The sequence below is a fragment of the Camelus bactrianus genome, chromosome X, assembly GCF_048773025.1.
Source record: "Camelus bactrianus isolate YW-2024 breed Bactrian camel chromosome X, ASM4877302v1, whole genome shotgun sequence".
NCBI lineage: Eukaryota > Metazoa > Chordata > Mammalia > Artiodactyla > Camelidae > Camelus > Camelus bactrianus.
Window position 1 is genome coordinate 18159223 of NC_133575.1, and position 17664 is coordinate 18176886.

Below are 17664 nucleotides of genomic sequence, written 5' to 3' on the forward strand. Positions count from 1 at the left end.
AGAAACCAATTAAGTTAAGCAATTACTGAAACTGCTTTCTCTCCTTTGGGCAAGAAAGGATCACAAGCGAGACTCCGATATAAAAATGAAAAATGCTTACATGCAAAAAGGCCAAGGCTGTTTTGGAGAAAGACAATTTTAAGACAGCAGAACTATCACATGGTAAAATGTGCAAAGGGATATTTTATCAATGCAGATAGAGGATTTATAGTCTGTTTGTTTAGAAATGCCAAAACAACGGTTTTCAACAAAAACATATGTTTTCATGGTTAAATTTAGTTAGTATGCACAGTGAAACGGGGAGAGGAGGGAGGGCAGAGCAGAACTAGGTAAGAGTAGAGAAGAAAATCACCACTTGGGCCTATTGGTTTTCAAGAACTATCTTACGTTTCCTTACTACATTTTAGAGGAAAACAGAACTGTGTTAATGTATATCATTCAGAACTACAAAACTCCTCTCAACTCTAATTTCAGCATGTATCACTTAAATTAATTTTTAAAGAGAGCTAGATTGACCCCGTTCAAATTTAATTATTCTATGAAAAGAAAGAAAAGCTAAAGCATACTTGTAATATTTTGGGTTAAATAATTACACTTCAACTTTAAAAGTACTTTTAAAATGAAACTACTCTACCACCTACCTGGTTCATCTTTCACCCACAAAATGTATTTTTAAAAACCTAAATGCACAAGCTACAACAAATTAGACTTCTTACACATAAACTATTCTTAGAAACAATTCATTCTCTTTTTGGCTCCTGACCAAGCCTGGGAATCTTATGTATAAAGAAATATTGCCTTATTAGCTAAATGATAACTCCTATCTATTGCTTTCAAATGCACCAACCTTCTCAAAAACACTGGATGGGGTCATCAAACAAAACCTGATGTTCTGAATGATGGTATCGGTATGTCTCCAGCGTCTTCTATCATGCCGCAGCCAAGACTGCACAGCCTCGTACAGCTCTATCTCTGGGAACCTGCTCAGATGATCATTATCCAAGTAAGACATGAGCTTCTCAAAGCTCAGATAAGACAGGAAGTCAGGCCTGGACATGAGTGGAACAAAGTTCTCTAGCAGAAAGGCGTCCAACTTCTCCCTGACTCCCTCGATGTTAACACCGAAATCATCTAAGAGTCTCATAATTTCTGCACAGTTTTCTAAGCAGATTTTCGCTAATAGAAATGAGCAGCAGAACTTCACCACTTCTATAAGCTGAACATACATGGCAGCCTGAAGAATCTCATGAACAGTACTCATACTCAGCTCTATAGTTCCATAGTACATAAACTGAAGAACGTGGCTGAAACCTGTAGCAGTTAGACCTTTTAAGTGAATTTTGTCCTGATCTCGCTCCCTCATGTCTGCAGTAAACATAATTCTGAAGTAATCACTCTGGGTGGCCAAGAGTGCTTTATGGGCCTGGAACTGATGATCTTCAATAACCAGAGTGACATCAAGAAGCAATCCCTCCTCATACAGTGCTCTGAACCCAGCAGAGACACTGGTGTCATGGATGGAGGAACAGAATCCTTCCACGTCCCCTGCCATGAATCACCTGGAAAAAAAGTAATCAAAGAAAACTGTGTTAATCATTTCCATGCATTCTGAAGACATTATTAACTCAGAGCTTAAACAATTTTTATAATTATCTCAATTCCACTGTCTAAGTCCTACATGTACAAACCCTTTGGGAGAAGACAACTTAAAGGTTTGCAGGGTAATACTTTTGGCTCCCAAACCCAGGGGGAAAAAATCTCTTAAATACCTATAGAACAATGGTAAATTGTTAACTTACAAACAATATATGCCTATCCTAGTGATTTTACACTGTTCACCAAATATATTTAAACATGTCCCCAAATTATCAACCAAAAAGGATTTCTCAACCAAATACTGTCATGAGAAAAAGAGACAAAGTGAAATTAAACCAAAAAGTACACTGTTGACCTTGAAAACTCCTAGAAATTTATCCAAAGGAAATAAGCAGATAAATATGCCAACTTGTACACACAAGGTTTTTCTTTCTAGCCTTATTTATGGTAAAAAAAATTGGAAGGATTCAAAAGCCCAACAATAGAAATAAATATGGTACGGTATAATAGATTACTCTAACAACTAAAAATGATGGCAGCCACCTACCTATTCTGACAAAGGATCTTTATTAGGTATTATTTTATGAAAAAAAAAGCAGGCAATTGTAGTATACTCAGTATATTTTCAAAAATTAAATACACATATACGTTTAGATGAGGAAAAGTCTAGAGGAATATGTACCAAAATGATGTCCCTAGGTAGTGGGATTTCAGGAAATTTTGAGGTTTATCTTTTCCTTTTTACTTACCTCATTAACCTTACTCTAAAAACAGTGACCATGTATTGCTTAAATATTTAAAATATGTAACTTTAAAAGGATATCAAACTGCATTTTTGCATTATTAGAGAAATGAAGCCAAAATAGTGGAATTATAATTAGATCTCTTAAGTAAAGCAGCATAAACTAATTCAGTCTGTTAGACTGTTTATGAAGCAAAGTAATTTTCCACTTTTCACACAACCCCCCAGGCCAACTATCTATCCTCTTCTCAACTCTCATTCTCACACAGCTCCAAGCTTCCTCCCCAATGACCCCTCCTCCCATCCACGAATTACCTCCCAACTCTTTCCACTGTGCCCTGTGGAACCTTGCTTCAGTGTAAACAAATTCCCCTACAGGCTCATGCTGCTGGTCACAGAAAGTTTTCTCCACAGTCTGATTAAAAAAAAACAAAAAAACCCTCTTCCATATTCTTCTTAAAACAAAATACTCTTCTATAGCTTACAACCTACCTTCCAAGCCTTCTCTTAGCTTTCTACTATTCTTTTTCTAAAATATTGCCTTTCTCTCAGATAAAAATCCGTCTTCTACTGTTCCTTGTTAAGTATCATATACACATATCCTGATATCTCTCACATTTGCTGCTGACTTTGGTACCTGGTGAAGAGTCATTTCCCCCATCTCTTCAATGTTCACATAAAATCACTCATCCAAAAACTGAGTCAAAATTCCCTGACCACTCAACTCCTACAACCTACCCCCTTACTCCATTTTAAACCCTTATTTCCAAACCTTCTGGGCCTCGTCACCATCCAGAAATGGTCCACATCTGAAATCTTAACCATCAACTTCCCAGTCTCTGGTTTAACCTTCACTCTTTTCATTTGGTCTATCATCTTCAAATTTTACCTCTGTTCTCCTCCAGCCTAGACCTTCTGGTATCAGACCCCAACTCCCAAGCTCTTTCCTTACCCTGCTTGAGTGTTTGGATGGACGAGCCCTCCAGCAAATCAACTGGCACCACAGTCACTACTGGCACCTTCCCTACCTCCTTCTTCAGGCAGGCCACTGCCAGCCTCACCACTCTATTACCGATGCCTTTCTCTTTCCTTACTAGAGAAGAGCACCTCTGTGCGCCAGGCATTATGTTAGATATCAACAGAGGTGTGTGTCTTTCAGGAATCCCTTCTGCACCCTGGATTTGGCAGAGCCCTCAGCTGCTGAGTGTGAAAAGGCAGCTTCCATGGACATGCTAAAAGGCACTACTTTTCCACTCCTGTGAATAGGCTATTACTAGATTTTGTTGCTTTGTTTGACATCTTGACATAAAAGCCATTTATTTAGTAGTTATCACAATCTGAGGTTATCTCAAAAAAAAACTTTGTTAATAAATAAGAAAAAAGTCTGAAAGGGTAATATATCAAAATGCTTAAAAAAATGGTTATCTTGGGATGGTAGAGTATCAGGCGTTGTTTTCCCCCCTTTTTGCTAATCTGTGTTTTTTTAATCCATCTTCAAAAAAAGCATATGACCTTGTGCATGTTAGGCATGCACTCTACCACTGAGCTATACCCTACCCCCCTATTATTGCTTTTAAAAAGCTCTTTTTAAAAAAATCTAAAAACCTCCCTGTCAAATCCAGTAGTTACATCCTAGTCCCTATTTCTCAGGAGCCTTCTGCAGTATGACTTACCCCCTTGGTTCATCACTCTCTCAGTTTCATGACACTATCTTCCTAATTCTCCTCCTATTCTTGGGCTGCTAATTTCTCAGTCTCCTTCCTGGGCTTTTATTCCTTGAACTAGCCCTTAAACATTGGTATTCCCCAGGATCCTATTAATGCACCTTTTCTCTTCTCATCTAAACCTATGGTTTCTACTAATACCTACCTTTTCTAATTACCTTGGCCATCTCTGTCCCAATCTCTACCCTTACACTAGTACCGTACAGAGCAAATCTCTTGGTTAGATACCTCTGGGTGCCCCACAGAGATCTAAAAATCGGCATGACTAAACAGAATCGTAATTCTACCCTCGGAGCTCACACAGGCACCTCTCGTCTGTGTGGCCTGCTGGTGTCTCTGGCAGCCTAACAAACTTTTCCTTGTTCTTAAACTTTAAAAAATAATAACAATTCTACTCTCTCCCCAATCAGTTCTTTCTTTTGTATTCCCCACCTTATCAAGAGGCATTCTAGGTACCTCTTTCTCCACATTTGTCCCTAACTTACCTGTTAAGTCTGATTATACCACATTACACCTAAGACAGCAAAGTATAAACAAAATGAAATTACTATCAAATTTTTATTACCGCTCCATTAATCCAAAAGCTATATACTGTCATTTTGGAAAGGTAAAACACAAGAGGGCTGTCTATAATTTGGAAAATAGATATAAAATATTTTAGACACTGCAATCAACGCCTGGCAAAAGTACTTTACTAACACATTCAAGATTAAAGCAAACTATCAGATTTTACTTACTGAATTATTTTCAAAAGTAACATTAATGAGCTTAGAATTTTCTAAGTGATATAACGCATATGTACACAAATGCATACAGAGAACAAAAGGAACATCACACAGTGTGATATCTGAATAATCAAACATTTTGGTCAGTAGAGGGCTATCAACATCACACCAATTATCAATTTTCACAATAATTAGAATAAAAAACAACAAATTAAACTGGATAAAAATTTGATATTTCATTATCATTCTCAGGATCATTATGGATACCAACTATCCTTCTGACTCACCAAAATTTACTGGTCACATTTAATGGAGATTTAATAATAGAATGTTGGACAACAGTATTCATATACTTGAGAGGAGATTGTGTTTCATTAATCTGTTATTTTGACAGTGCCTAGAATACCACATATTTCACTTCTTGGCAAAGTAACCCTCCCTATTCAATAGTTATCACTATTGATAAGGTCTCAAACAGCTAATACTCATTTTTCTGAGAAAGGTTGCATCTAAAGGAAATTTTTTAAAGGAGATACTATGCTTTCTCAAAAAAAGCAATCTAGGTTCCAGACACTTAATATGGTAGAAACATTATAAGGCAAAGAAGCCAGAAAAAGAAAAAAAGAGGATTGGTAAGCTGTGAGGCAAAAGACCCTGAAGATGTAAGGACAGCACCCACTCTCCTCTGGGCACGCAGCCCACCAAGAGGGATTCCTAGCAGACAGGCTTCCACTCTGTGAACCTGTCCCCATTCACATATGGTCAGATCGGGGTGGGAAATATGAATCAAGATGACAATCTTGTGTCAAGAATAGAAAGAACTGGAGAGAAAGAGAAAAAGACAGATGTGCACTAACTGTGTATAACTGGAACTAGAACATGTCAAAGAGCAGCTGTGGGTACCAACCTCTGCCTGCCATGGGAGCTGAGTATCAAAGAAAGCCAGTCAACTGAGAAAGAAGAATAAAGCCAAGAGGACAAGGAGTGCTCCCTAATGCCTTCATTTTTCCAGTTCCAAGGCCCAGCTCTATTCCTGCTCATGGGTTCTGAGAGAAATCCTTACAAGCTCAGAATAAATTTGCCCCATTTCACTACCTTAAGTGGATTTTTCCTATGTATAACCAAGGCTCCTAACGAATACAGTTTTAGAACAGAAATAGCTATACTTTGTGTAAGCTACTCAAACTTTCTTGGTCTTATCCCTGCATATATAAAATAAAAGCATTCAACATGATGATCTTTGAAAATCTATAGTCATAAACCTCTCATCTATTCTTTTTATATGATTTTATGCATGTGTAAAGCACTTATATAGATATGCGAAGTAAATAAACTACAGCTATTTTTAAAGTGTTAGCAATGCATTTGTGAAGTGTATCTGATCTAAAGTACTTTCTAAAACTAATTTGTGATAGCTGGGAAATATGCAGGTTTTTTCCTTTCCAAAAAAGCTTGGTGCATCACTCACTAAGACTAACAGCTTTAGAGCAGCAGCAGTATTTTACACTTTTATGGGAAGCATTATGTAAGTAGAAAACAATACTCAGTGATTAACTGACCAACATGATACAGTCTCTAAACGGAAGTACTGAGTTTAGAGTATAGGTCTGGAGTTAGATATCTACATTTGAATTCTGGTTCTAACTCTTATTAGCTCTGTGACCTTGGGGCAAGCTACTTACCCTCTTTGTGTTCTAAAGTCCTATCTGTAAAAGGGAGATACTAATATTAATAGAACCTACCTCATGGGCTGCTGTGAGTTAACACTTAAAGACTTAGAAAAGTATATGGCCCTTAAGTACACCGTAACATTGGGGCTTATTATTATGCTCCCCTTCACTTAGTGGTGCTGGGACCAATAAAATACATCTGACCCTTTAACAGTCCAGTTAATTCTGGAGAAACCCTGCTCCTTAGCAACAGCACTTCGACCACCAACCCATCTTCTCAGTAAAGTCTCTCAGGACCCAGGCCAATTCTAACTTGATAGATGAAGACACTAACGTCCCCAAGTGAATTTTTTCTTCAAGGTCATACAACTAGTTAGAAATAGAGTTAACACTAGAATGTGATTTGCAAAAAATACAAAATAGTGTGGTTAGAAATCACAAGTGCTTTGAAATCAGAGCACTTATTAGTACTTACCATCTGGGTCACTGGAAGAAATTTAGTTAACTTCCTGACCTCAGTTTCCATCCACATATTAGGATTAATCATCATCTATTATTACTGAGTTGGGGTGATGATTAAATAAATTAACATAAGTTAAATGTCTAGTTTGGAACAAGACACCCCACCAAAGGTCAATCAATGTTGTTTTCCCTGTCCAATTCTTACCTAATGCTTCTTTATCACCCAAAACCATGGGAACTTAACATCCTTCAAACTTTCCTCTAGAAACCCCATACCTCCCTGAGATTTACCACAATGCAAGTTTGTAAGAGATCAGGAGATGTACTGGTAGTCAAAACACTGGACCTCATTTGTAATGGCATTGTTTTCCTTTTTTTTTTTTTTTGGTCACACAAGTATAACCTAGCTTTTCTGGGCTCCTTAGGCTTTTCTGCCCTAAAAGAGTAGCTACTTTTTGTGTCTGTGCTGTTCAATATGGAAGCCACCATCCACGGGGCTTTTGAACACTTGAAATGTGGCTAGACCAAGTTGAGATGTGCTCTACATGTAAGATAAACACCAAATTTTGAAAATTTAGTACAAAAAAAAGTTAAAGTATCTCATTATACCAATTTGTTATTGCTGCTGTTGCTTCCAAGGTTTTTTTTTTATTGAAGTATAGTTGATTTACAATGTGTTAGTTTCTGCTATATAGCACAGTGATTCAGTTTATACATATTCTTTTTTATTCTTTCTAATTGTAGGTTATTACAAGATATTGAATATAGTTCCTTGTGTTATATAGTAGGACCTGACTGTTTATCTATTTTATATATAGAAGTTTATATCTGCTAATCCCAAACTCCTAATTTATTCCTCCCTCCCTTCCCCCTTTAGTAACCATAGATTTGTTTTCTATGTCTATGAGTCTACTTCTGTTTTGTAAATAAGTTAATCTGCATCATTTTTTAGATTCCACACGTAAGTGATATCATATGATATTTATCTTTGTCTGACTTACTTCACTTAGTATGATAATCTCTAGGTCCATCTATGTTGCTGCAAATGGCATTATTTCATTATTTTTTATGGCTGAGCAATATTCCATTGCATATGTATGTGTATGTATGTACACACACACACACACATATACACACACACTTTTTTATCCAGTCATCTGTCAATGGACATTTAGGTTGCTTCCATGTCTTGGCGATTGTAAATAGTGCCGCTATGAACACGGGTGCATGTATCTTTTCGAATTGTAGTTTTCTCTGGATATATGCTGAGGAATGGGATTGCTGTATCATATGGTAACTCTATTTTTAGTTTTTTAAGGAATGTCCATACTGTTTCCATACGGGCTGCACCAAATTACATTCCCACCAACAGTGTGTGGGAGGGTTCCCTTTTCTCCACACCCTCTCCAGCAATTTATCATTTGTGGACTTTTTAATGATGGCCATTATGACTGGTGTAAGGTGATACTTCACTGCAGTTTTGATTTGCATTGCTCTGATAATTAGAGATACTGAGCATCTTCTCTTGTGCCTGTTGGTCATCTGTATGTCTTCTTTGGAGAAATGCCTATTTAGGTCTTCTGCTCATTTTTTGACTGGGTTGTTTTTTTTTTTTTTGTTATTGAGTTGTATGAGCTGTTTGTCATTATACTAACTTTAATACTGACTACATGTTGAAATAATATTTTGGATACAGTGACTTAAATAAAACATTAAAACTAATCTCACCTGTTTTTTACTTTTTAAACTGTGGCTATGAGAAAATTTTAAATTACATAGGTGGCTTGCATTATATTCTATTGGACAGCACGGATCTATAACATCAATGTTCGAGGCATCAAACAAGCAAACTTACAAATGAACATGTGAAACAAAACCAACTTGTTCACAATCAATACCCTGGAAGCTATAAAGAAAAGAAAAAAAAAGTGAGGCTTAGATTAAAATAAAACAAAAACAGCACAAAAGCACACATATAAGCAAATAAAATAACTAGAAAAGGGTAAGTATATGAAGAATACAAAAAGAAAAATAAAATCTTATGCCTAAGATAAAGAATTGTAACAATTTAAGGGACAAATAATTATAAGAACTAATCACTGTAAAAGTAAGCAAAATTAAATAAGAATTCTATAAATCAATGACAGCTGGGGGAAAAAAATCCCTTAAGGGACTTTGAGAAAAGATATTTACTGATAGACAAAATGCTCAATGTAAAAAATTTTGTCTCCTCACTTTTCAAAACAGATCATCAGATTAAGAGAAATCATGGTTTATAAACCATTATACCCTTGGCTTCTACACTTCTGCATTCTATACTTAGCCTTCAGAATTTCAAATGGTAGGTTTTTTCAAAAGGGGAACCAACTTAAATTAAACTAAATGACAAGGCATACTTATACTAGTAGGAAAGAAATACTGGAGTTTGTTCTGTTCCATAAACTTGGCACTGACTAATGAAAAAAAGAAAGCCTCACATTTTCTCTGCATAAGAAATGACTGGTAGAGCGACTCTCAAAGTATGGTCCAGGGACAACTGGGGCCCTGATCCCCTAAGAGGACTTCGTGAGGTCAAAACAATTTTCATAATAATAATTTTAAAAATGATTTTTGTCTTTTTTACTTTCATTCTCTCAGTGTTTTCCAGAGACTACATGTGATATTGTAACAGACTGAATGCAGAAGCCGATAAAAAGCCCATTGTCTTTTATTAAGCCAGACATTAAAGAGATTTGCAAGAAATGTAAAACGATGCCACTCATCTCACCAAGTTTTGTTTTGGAAAATAGTTATTTTTTCATTAAAAAATGCTATTAGTTAGATTAACATGTAATGGCTTTTTAGAATGAATTGCAAGTATTTTCTAAACTTCCCAGTTTTGAATTCTAATATGGTCAATATAAATAGGTACAACCCACATAAACAAACGCTCTTTGAGAGCCCAATTTTTAAGAGTATAATGAGGTTCTGAGACCAAAAGGTTTGAGTATCACTGATGGTACAAGAGATAAATGACAACACATACATACACAATCTCTTCCTACCTCTCCCTTGGAAGACTATTATTGCTATTTATATCACAGAAATTTCTAACAGTTCAAACTCTCTAGTGACCAGTAAAGAAAGAAGTCTGGTGGGGGTAAAATTGGTCAGGAAATTAGAGAGAAAGAAATTAAATGCTTCCTTTTCAGTTAGAAGGCTGTCATTCTGATTGGAAGGCAAAATTCTAGGCAATTAAGTAGAAGATGTTTCAAAATTAACCAACCTCCATGTTTATGCCATAAGCAATAATTTAATGTTTTTACATTCCTCCCATAGCTGCTTGAAAATTCATTCAGAACTCTATTCAGTACAAAAGCTAGATTCTCAGAGGTTGATATCCTTATTTCCAATGAAAAATTTAAATTATTTCATACTACCAGTATCCTCAAACTGTTAGCCTACCAATGTTGGTGCCTATGCAGAAAATGCCATACTTGCATACTAAAAAGAAACTGCAAGGTGTACTGTCGATAAAAATAGAATTAATTTCTGAGTCATAAAATTTCTCACAATTTCTGTAACCTATAAAATTTTTTATTCAACAACCTCAAAGTGTCCAACTTCTCAATCTAAAAGGAAAGAAAAATTCAAAAACAGACTAACTTTATTAGCTCTATTAGCAGTCATTTTACCCTCAGACACACTACTCAAATGAGAAACAACTCCGTCTAATATGGGAGGAAAGGCTGCATAAGTTTAATCTGTTTATTACTGGAAATTCTTTCTTATCCATCAAAATGTTTTTATAACTCAGTACCAAATTGCAAATGACCATGTAACTAAGCTTTTAGGAAGGATCTGGATCCTTACTTCACTTTTCAGGTATGTTTAGCATTTAGTCATCCTACAATACAAGAAACCTTTTAAGAAAAAACGAAAAACTCCTGTTTCAACGCTATTTTTTCATCAGAAGACTTTAATTTAATGCTTATTCCTCACTACAAGTAAAGTAGTCCAAGAGTGATGTCATGGAAAACAGCTTCCCTAGTCTTTAGAGATTGGATCCAGTGAGAATTCTAGGAAAAGCCTCTATTGGGGAATAAAACCCCAAATATTCTAAGTTACATCCTATCATGAAATCATCAATACTATAATGTTAACATTTTAGTTCTACACAAGAAATATACAACTAAACTAAACCTTTTGGAAGGTCATGATGTTACGATGCAGATTTCCTGCAAATCTTAAAATGATGCAGAATTGTTAACTAAATCCAATGATCTTATTAGAGACAAAGAATAAATCTTCTGTTTTTATTTGCTTCCATGATTCAGCCAGATGAGTTTTAAAGGTTTTACATTAAAAACAGAAAAACTGGGAAAAAAATATCTTGCCTTTTCTAGTTTCTTTATTCCAAAGTTAAAATTTCTAATTCTGAAAAGGCCTTCCACTTTTGGACCAGCAGCAGTATAACATATACCCATGGCAAAGATGAACTATGAGAGTCCCTCCAACGATTCCTAAAACAGCAGTAATTATCTCCTAATTCCTCCCCTTTATTCACCCTGTCCCAGATACACTGGCCTCTTTGCCCTTTCTTGAAAAGCAGCCTCCCACCCACCTTAAGGTCTCTGCAGTTGCCATTCCCTCAGCTTGCATCACTAATCCCGATATACATGGCTCTATTCGGGTCTTTACTCCTGGGTCATATCTCTGTGAGGCCTTCCCCAAACCCCCTTTTTAAAATCAAAAACCCCCAACCTACTCCATCAAACAGAATATTCTCCCCTTTCCTGTTTCCTAACAGGAGATATAGGCTGTTTTCCTTAGTTTGTTTGTTGTTCTGTTTCTTTTCTTTCTTTTTGTTTTGTTTCATTGACTCTTGTACCTGGAAATTTTCTAGGAACGGTGCTTGGCACATAATAAGTGCTTAGTAAGTATTTGTGGGATGAATAGGTAAATTTAACCCTCAAGCGCTCCATGTTCTGTAATCATACCTGATTTAGAGATGAGAAAAATCAAAGCTCACAGAGGTTAAGTAACTTGCCCAAGGCTATGATTCTCAAGAAGTGGTGGAGATGGGTCAGCCTGAGTTCAGAGTTTAACCAGTATCCTACAATGCTTCAGCAATAACTGCCTTTCCTTCCTCTTCAGGAAAAAAACCCTGTACCAGCTATAGCATTCCAATTCAGAGAAAATATATATTCTAATAAATTAATCCAACCTCTCATAAGCTACAGATTCATTCCCCTCACAGTTAATGTTATTCACTCTCAAAACATTTACGATGAATGGGAAAGGGCAAGTTTGACGACAGGTGAGCTACATAGTTTTCGAGACCCAGGGCAAAACGAAAATGTGGAGTCCCTTGTTCAAAAGCAGGAAAAAAGTGACATTAAAGGTACTAAAATATAAAGCTTGCTCCTTTCTTCTGAGGTCTCTCTCTCGACTTGTCGTGATGTTTTTTATTTGCTGTTTAATGCATTCTAAGAAAAATTAAAAATTTAAATTATTAGCATGAATTTTACCATTTATCTTCATATTGTACAATGCCACTATTAAGCGCAGATTATTAAACCAAGTTTGAGGCCCTTCTGAACACCCATGAAGCCATGCCAGCCCTGGTTCCAAGATTTTAGCCCCAGATAACCCAAATCAAGGCAGAGAGATCAAACCTTGAAATTCCCAATAAAGCACTGATCTGCTAAAATTTTATCTTCAGGACAAGTGATAAGTCCAATGTATAAAAGCTAGCACATTAAAGTCAGCTCTTCCTTTTGCTAATTTAATCACTCTCGCCTTATATTACTCTGCCTTTTGACAAAACACAAAGGCATATTCTGAGAGACAACCGGTATTGGATGATAAATTTTAAAAAGCATCTGAAAAAAACCTCAGAAAACCATTTGTTAGGTATAAATAACAATATACTAAAGAAAAGCTTCTCTTTCACTTTTTGTGGGCTATTTTTAAAAGCCAAACCATACGGCATTTTTGTGTGCTGAATTAGAACGATTCCATACTGATCTGTTACACATACATATTATAAATTCTGACAAATAAGCCCAATTTTCAAACCACAAATACTTATGGTTTATATATCGTATTATTCCCCCCAAGTTAATCATCAATTAAAAAGTGCAAATGAACATCCTTTACCACTTAAAAACTGGTCCTAAGCACCTACTAAGTGTTGTGATGATTAAAAAAGAATTAAATTACATAAATACTACTTTAAGTGTCAAAAAGTTGAAATTTTCTTTACATTTCCAGATCTATTAAGAATTACAGCAATCTAAATGCATTTATAAGCTTTCAAAAACAATTTTCCAATTAGTAGAGATATTCAGGCATCTTGTTCCCTAGATATGAAAAACAGGCATTCAAATGAGGATATGAATCTTAAAAGCATTTTCAAAATTACAATTTAATCATATCAACAAAAGAAAATGTAAATTCGAAAAATATTAAAAGACTTAACATAAGGTGTTTAATATTCCGAGTAAGAAAAGAGTATAAGCGGCCTAGAAAATTGAAAAGCAAAGCACTACAGTAACGTTAAATTTGAATTAAAAAATACCGTTATTTAAATAAGCAGTTAGCATTTCGTAGGAAGAAGGCCAAGCAACGTGACGATTATATATCTAGTCGATTCACAGCACTGCTTGGCTATTCCACACTTACTGGTTATACTTATAATATAGAAATAAAGAGGCAGCAACAGTTAGCCACTACAACATTAACCACTCTGGCAAAGGTTACTTCAAAAATCGCCTTTCATTTTTACAACACTTTACAGCTATAGATTATTTTCACATATATGACCTCATATAGTCCTCACTATGCTGTGATGTGGCTATTACTGACTCGATTTCATAGATAAGAAACCGAGGTTCGGTAAGCGATTTTCTCACAGTCACCCAGTCGAACCCAGACCTTCTGATTCCGCGTTTTATCCTTCGCATTTCGCATAGTTCTATTTCAGGCATAAATGGAATTTTTAAAGGCAAGGGACGGGTTAGGGAGAAAATAATCATAGTACCTGCAGCTGTGTGCTGCAAAAAATGGCTGAATTATGCTTCTTCCTTTTTTTTTTTTCTCTCCTTAAAAAAATTAAATTTCGAACAATTTAAGTAAACTCAAAGACAAATTAGATCCCGGCGTCTACCCAATGTGTGACTCGGGTCGGTGCAGAAGGGGCTACCGAATCCGTGCCTAGCGCGGGGCCGCGCACGAAGCCCGGGCTCCCGCAGGCCTGAGGGCCAGGGGCGGCTACGCACCTCGGGGGTCTGTCCAGCCTCTAGTGGACGGCAGTCTGCATCAGGAAGAAGCGGGCCGGCGGGCCGGGCGGTGGGCGGTCGGGCGCCGGGACGGCACTCGGCAGGCTCCTCGAACGTCTACAAGGGGCCGCTCCCGGGCCGGGCCGGGGCGCTCCGGCGGGGGGCGAGTCTGCGCGCCTGCGGCCCCCTCGAAACCACTCCTGGGAAAGAAGACAGCGCTGAGTCGCGAGTCGAGACAGTCGGGCTCGGCGCGAGGCGGCGCGGCGTCGGGGTCGGGCCCGGCCTTGCCAACGCCAGGGGCTTCGCAGCGCCCGGCGGGGCTCGGCGAGTGGGCCGACTCCGGGCCTCGGGCGGAGAGAGGGACTGGGGGGCCGCGGGCAGCGGCAGAAGCGCCGGCGGTGGCGGCGTCGACGACGGCGTCTCCGGGCTTCTGCCCCGAAGCGCGCGGAGCCTCAGGATCACCCACGCCGGGGGTGGAGGAAGGCGGGAAAGGGGCGGGCAAGGGGCGGAGCGTGCGGGGCCACGAGCCAGGGGCCGCTCCGGGCCGCGCGCCCCCTGTGGGCCGCGGGAGCCGCCCGGGGCCCGCCCAGGGAGGCGGGGCCCGCCGGCAGGGGGCTCCGTGCGCCGTCGTCGCAACGCGGAAGCTTGCCACGCGGGTAGGGAGGTCGAAGGGTGAAAAGCCGAGGGCTGGAACGCAGGCCGAGAGGCGCCTTCAGCCCCCACCGGCGCCTCGAGGGGGCCCGCGCGCGGGCCGCGGCCCGGAGGGTGTTTACCTTCCCCCTGGTCGAGCGCCAATGCCGCCATCTTTCAGCCAGCGCGCGTCACTTCCGGCGCCGCGGGAGCGGGAGCGGGTGTGGGAGCGGGGTGGGGGTAGGGCTGTCCCACGCCCGCGGGGCCCCACGTTCTGCCGGCCACGCCAACGGGCCTCACCGAGGGAAGGAGGCGGCCCCACGCTTCGGCGGCGGGCCCGGCGGGACGCAGTTTCCCCCGCGGCGTCGCCGTCGGGGCTGGGAATGCTGGGCTCGGCTGGTCCCCTCGCAGCGGTCCCTCTTCTCTTCCACGAACGGTGGGCTCGAGCCACTGCGGTGTGCTCACCCTCGACAAGTTGAGGGTTAGGAAACCCGAAAACGTCTTTTTGCATCTTGCACACGGTGGGGGTGGGGGATTTACCATATCTACCTGTGTTATAAAAGTGACTACATCTGCGCTGAATGACATCATTTTTTAAAGGCAACTTGCAGGGGATTATTGCGTCATAGATCCATTTGGCGTGTTGAACAATTACACGTTTCAGGAATACGTTTCCCAGAGGTGATAAAATTCATAGAAAACGGCATGTCTGCACCACACAGAAATGCCGGATCTAAAAACGCTGTTCAGTTTCTATTTGCGTCAAAATGAGATGGCAAGAACGAACATTCAGAGGGCAGTGATTTTTTTGGGTGATTGTTCGTTTTAACAAATTGGCTCTAGAATTCTAGCTACGCTTTCTACATACCGCTTTTTCTTGGTTTAAGAATTTAAAACTACACTGTAGGACTGTTTTGTGAATTTATTGTTGTGAAATCTCTTTGTGGGAAAAGTGTAAATGATAGAAATACACATTTGGAGGCCGATGGTTCTACAACTAACTTTAAATTAAGTCATTCATTGCCCTTTTTTGATCCTAAGCTAAGAAATTTCTCCTACCCCCATCCCCCGCCGCCATTTTCTCTCTAGACCAGTAGCCCGAAGAACTTAAAAAGTGAGATGTGTGGCAAAAAGTGATCATTAGCTCTTTCTAGCAAACTTGAACATGTCATGTTTCCCAAGAGGCCAAAATAGCACACACGGTGTACCGTTTTGCTGAATTAGACTACTTCGTGGGAAAAAAAAAATAGAGAATCACCTTAATCTTTTGAAAATAGGAAAATACGCTTCCCCTTTCAGATTTAAACTATAACATAAGCTTTTAAAAACTATAAGCCATAAAATACTTTTAAAACAGTGTTCGTTCAGCGTTGAACATTTTGAGTTTTCATACATTATTTCTGAACATCTAAAAGCTCTGGATTTTTATTTTCGTCTATTAGCTAACACATACATTTTGAACTGTACTGTATATTACATAAAGTGGCACTGACCTGCCCAGCTGCTTCTGTTCCTTGTTCAAGCCGGAACTGAACTGTCTGTGTTCTAAGTAGCAGGTGTATGTATACCTACAGTGATGTCATGAGCCATTGTGATCAGGACACTCCTTTATGACAGCACATTTCATAAAGTCCAAAATGTGTTTGTGTATGTATATTCGGTGTACATATATACTTACATATATACGGTTTCTGGAACTGGGCCTTGTCTTTCCACCAATCTATGTATTTACTATGTAGAAGCCACTCCTGAAAAAAAAGTTCTCGTAATCATCGATGCCTCTTTCACTAGCATTTTTTAAAAATAGTTTTATAGAAGAGTCTAGTATAGTAAGAAGTATTCTGCTTCTCCAAGTCCAAGCAAAGTAAAACCACATGATTTAAATAAACTAACTCCTCCAGGTAATTCCTGGCTTCAATTACATTTCTCTCCAATTACTGGAAAGTAATGGCAGCTCCTAAATACCTTGAGGGCATCTTTTCACATTGGTAGAGCCCCATGTGGCAAATGGAAGCTGTCTTTTCCTAGCCATCTAGGTTAAATATTTGCGAATACAGTCCTCAAAGCCGGTATCTCGCAGTCCGAGAAGACGGGAGGTATGCTGGACGTTTGGGACTGGGAGTGGTAGTGGAGCTAGAAGGAAGTCCCTACCTAGGGGTTCTGAGGATTTAGGAGACTGGATACCCTCTCCCCTTCCTCCTTTTTCTTTTTATTGAAATATAGTTGTTACACAATGTTGTGTTAGTCCTTCCTCTTCTTTTAAAAACAAGTTTAGGCTTTTCAGAAATCCAGAGTCTGTGGTAATTATCTTGGTAATCACTTTAATGTAACTAGCCTCCACCCCAATCTCTGGGAATCAAAGCGTATACCCTTAGCAAACTGTAAAAAAGGTGCATATGCATTTTCCTTCTTCTTGAAAACTTCTGCCAAGCTCTCTGTAACTCTTCAGGGTTGTAAAAGGCATCTTGTGGGGTCCAGTCCGTCTCAGTTCCTCAGGGTCTACCGCTATCCCCCAAATCAGTGCAGACTTCTTCCTGATGCCTATCCCAGATGAAGCCTCCAAAATGCAATCTGAGGATCCCTGAATTTCCCAGCCTTTCAAGTTTGTTGTTTAAACAGCCAAATAGAATAACTGGAGCCTTTGTGTTGCATGACTAATAGGAAATTGGTGTCTTCATGCACGTTGGAGGATTCCTGGCTAATGTTCACACATCTTGGTCATCACTGGTCACCTGTCACTTGGAATGGCCCTTCTTAGCTTCTCTCCTATTACCTCTGGCCTTCTGGTTTGTCACCATCTCTCCACATCTCTCCAGCTCTCTCTCTCTGCACTCCTGACTCACAAACTTAATT

At 39.1% G+C, this 17664-nt stretch overlaps 1 protein-coding gene across 1 annotated transcript in view; it reads right to left on the reverse strand.

Moving 5' to 3' along the window:
• Window positions 1-14612, reverse strand: part of KLHL15 (kelch like family member 15) — a 35811-nt gene extending 21199 nt beyond the window's left edge. Inside the window, exons 1-2 of the mRNA XM_010970313.3 lie at window positions 14182-14612; window positions 848-1559 (exon numbers count right to left, since the gene is read on the reverse strand). Coding sequence (XP_010968615.1) covers window positions 848-1552 — 705 coding nt within the window. The 5' untranslated portion in view covers window positions 1553-1559; window positions 14182-14612. The remainder of the gene's footprint in view (window positions 1-847; window positions 1560-14181) is intronic.
• Between the last annotated feature and the right edge of the window lie 3052 nt (window positions 14613-17664).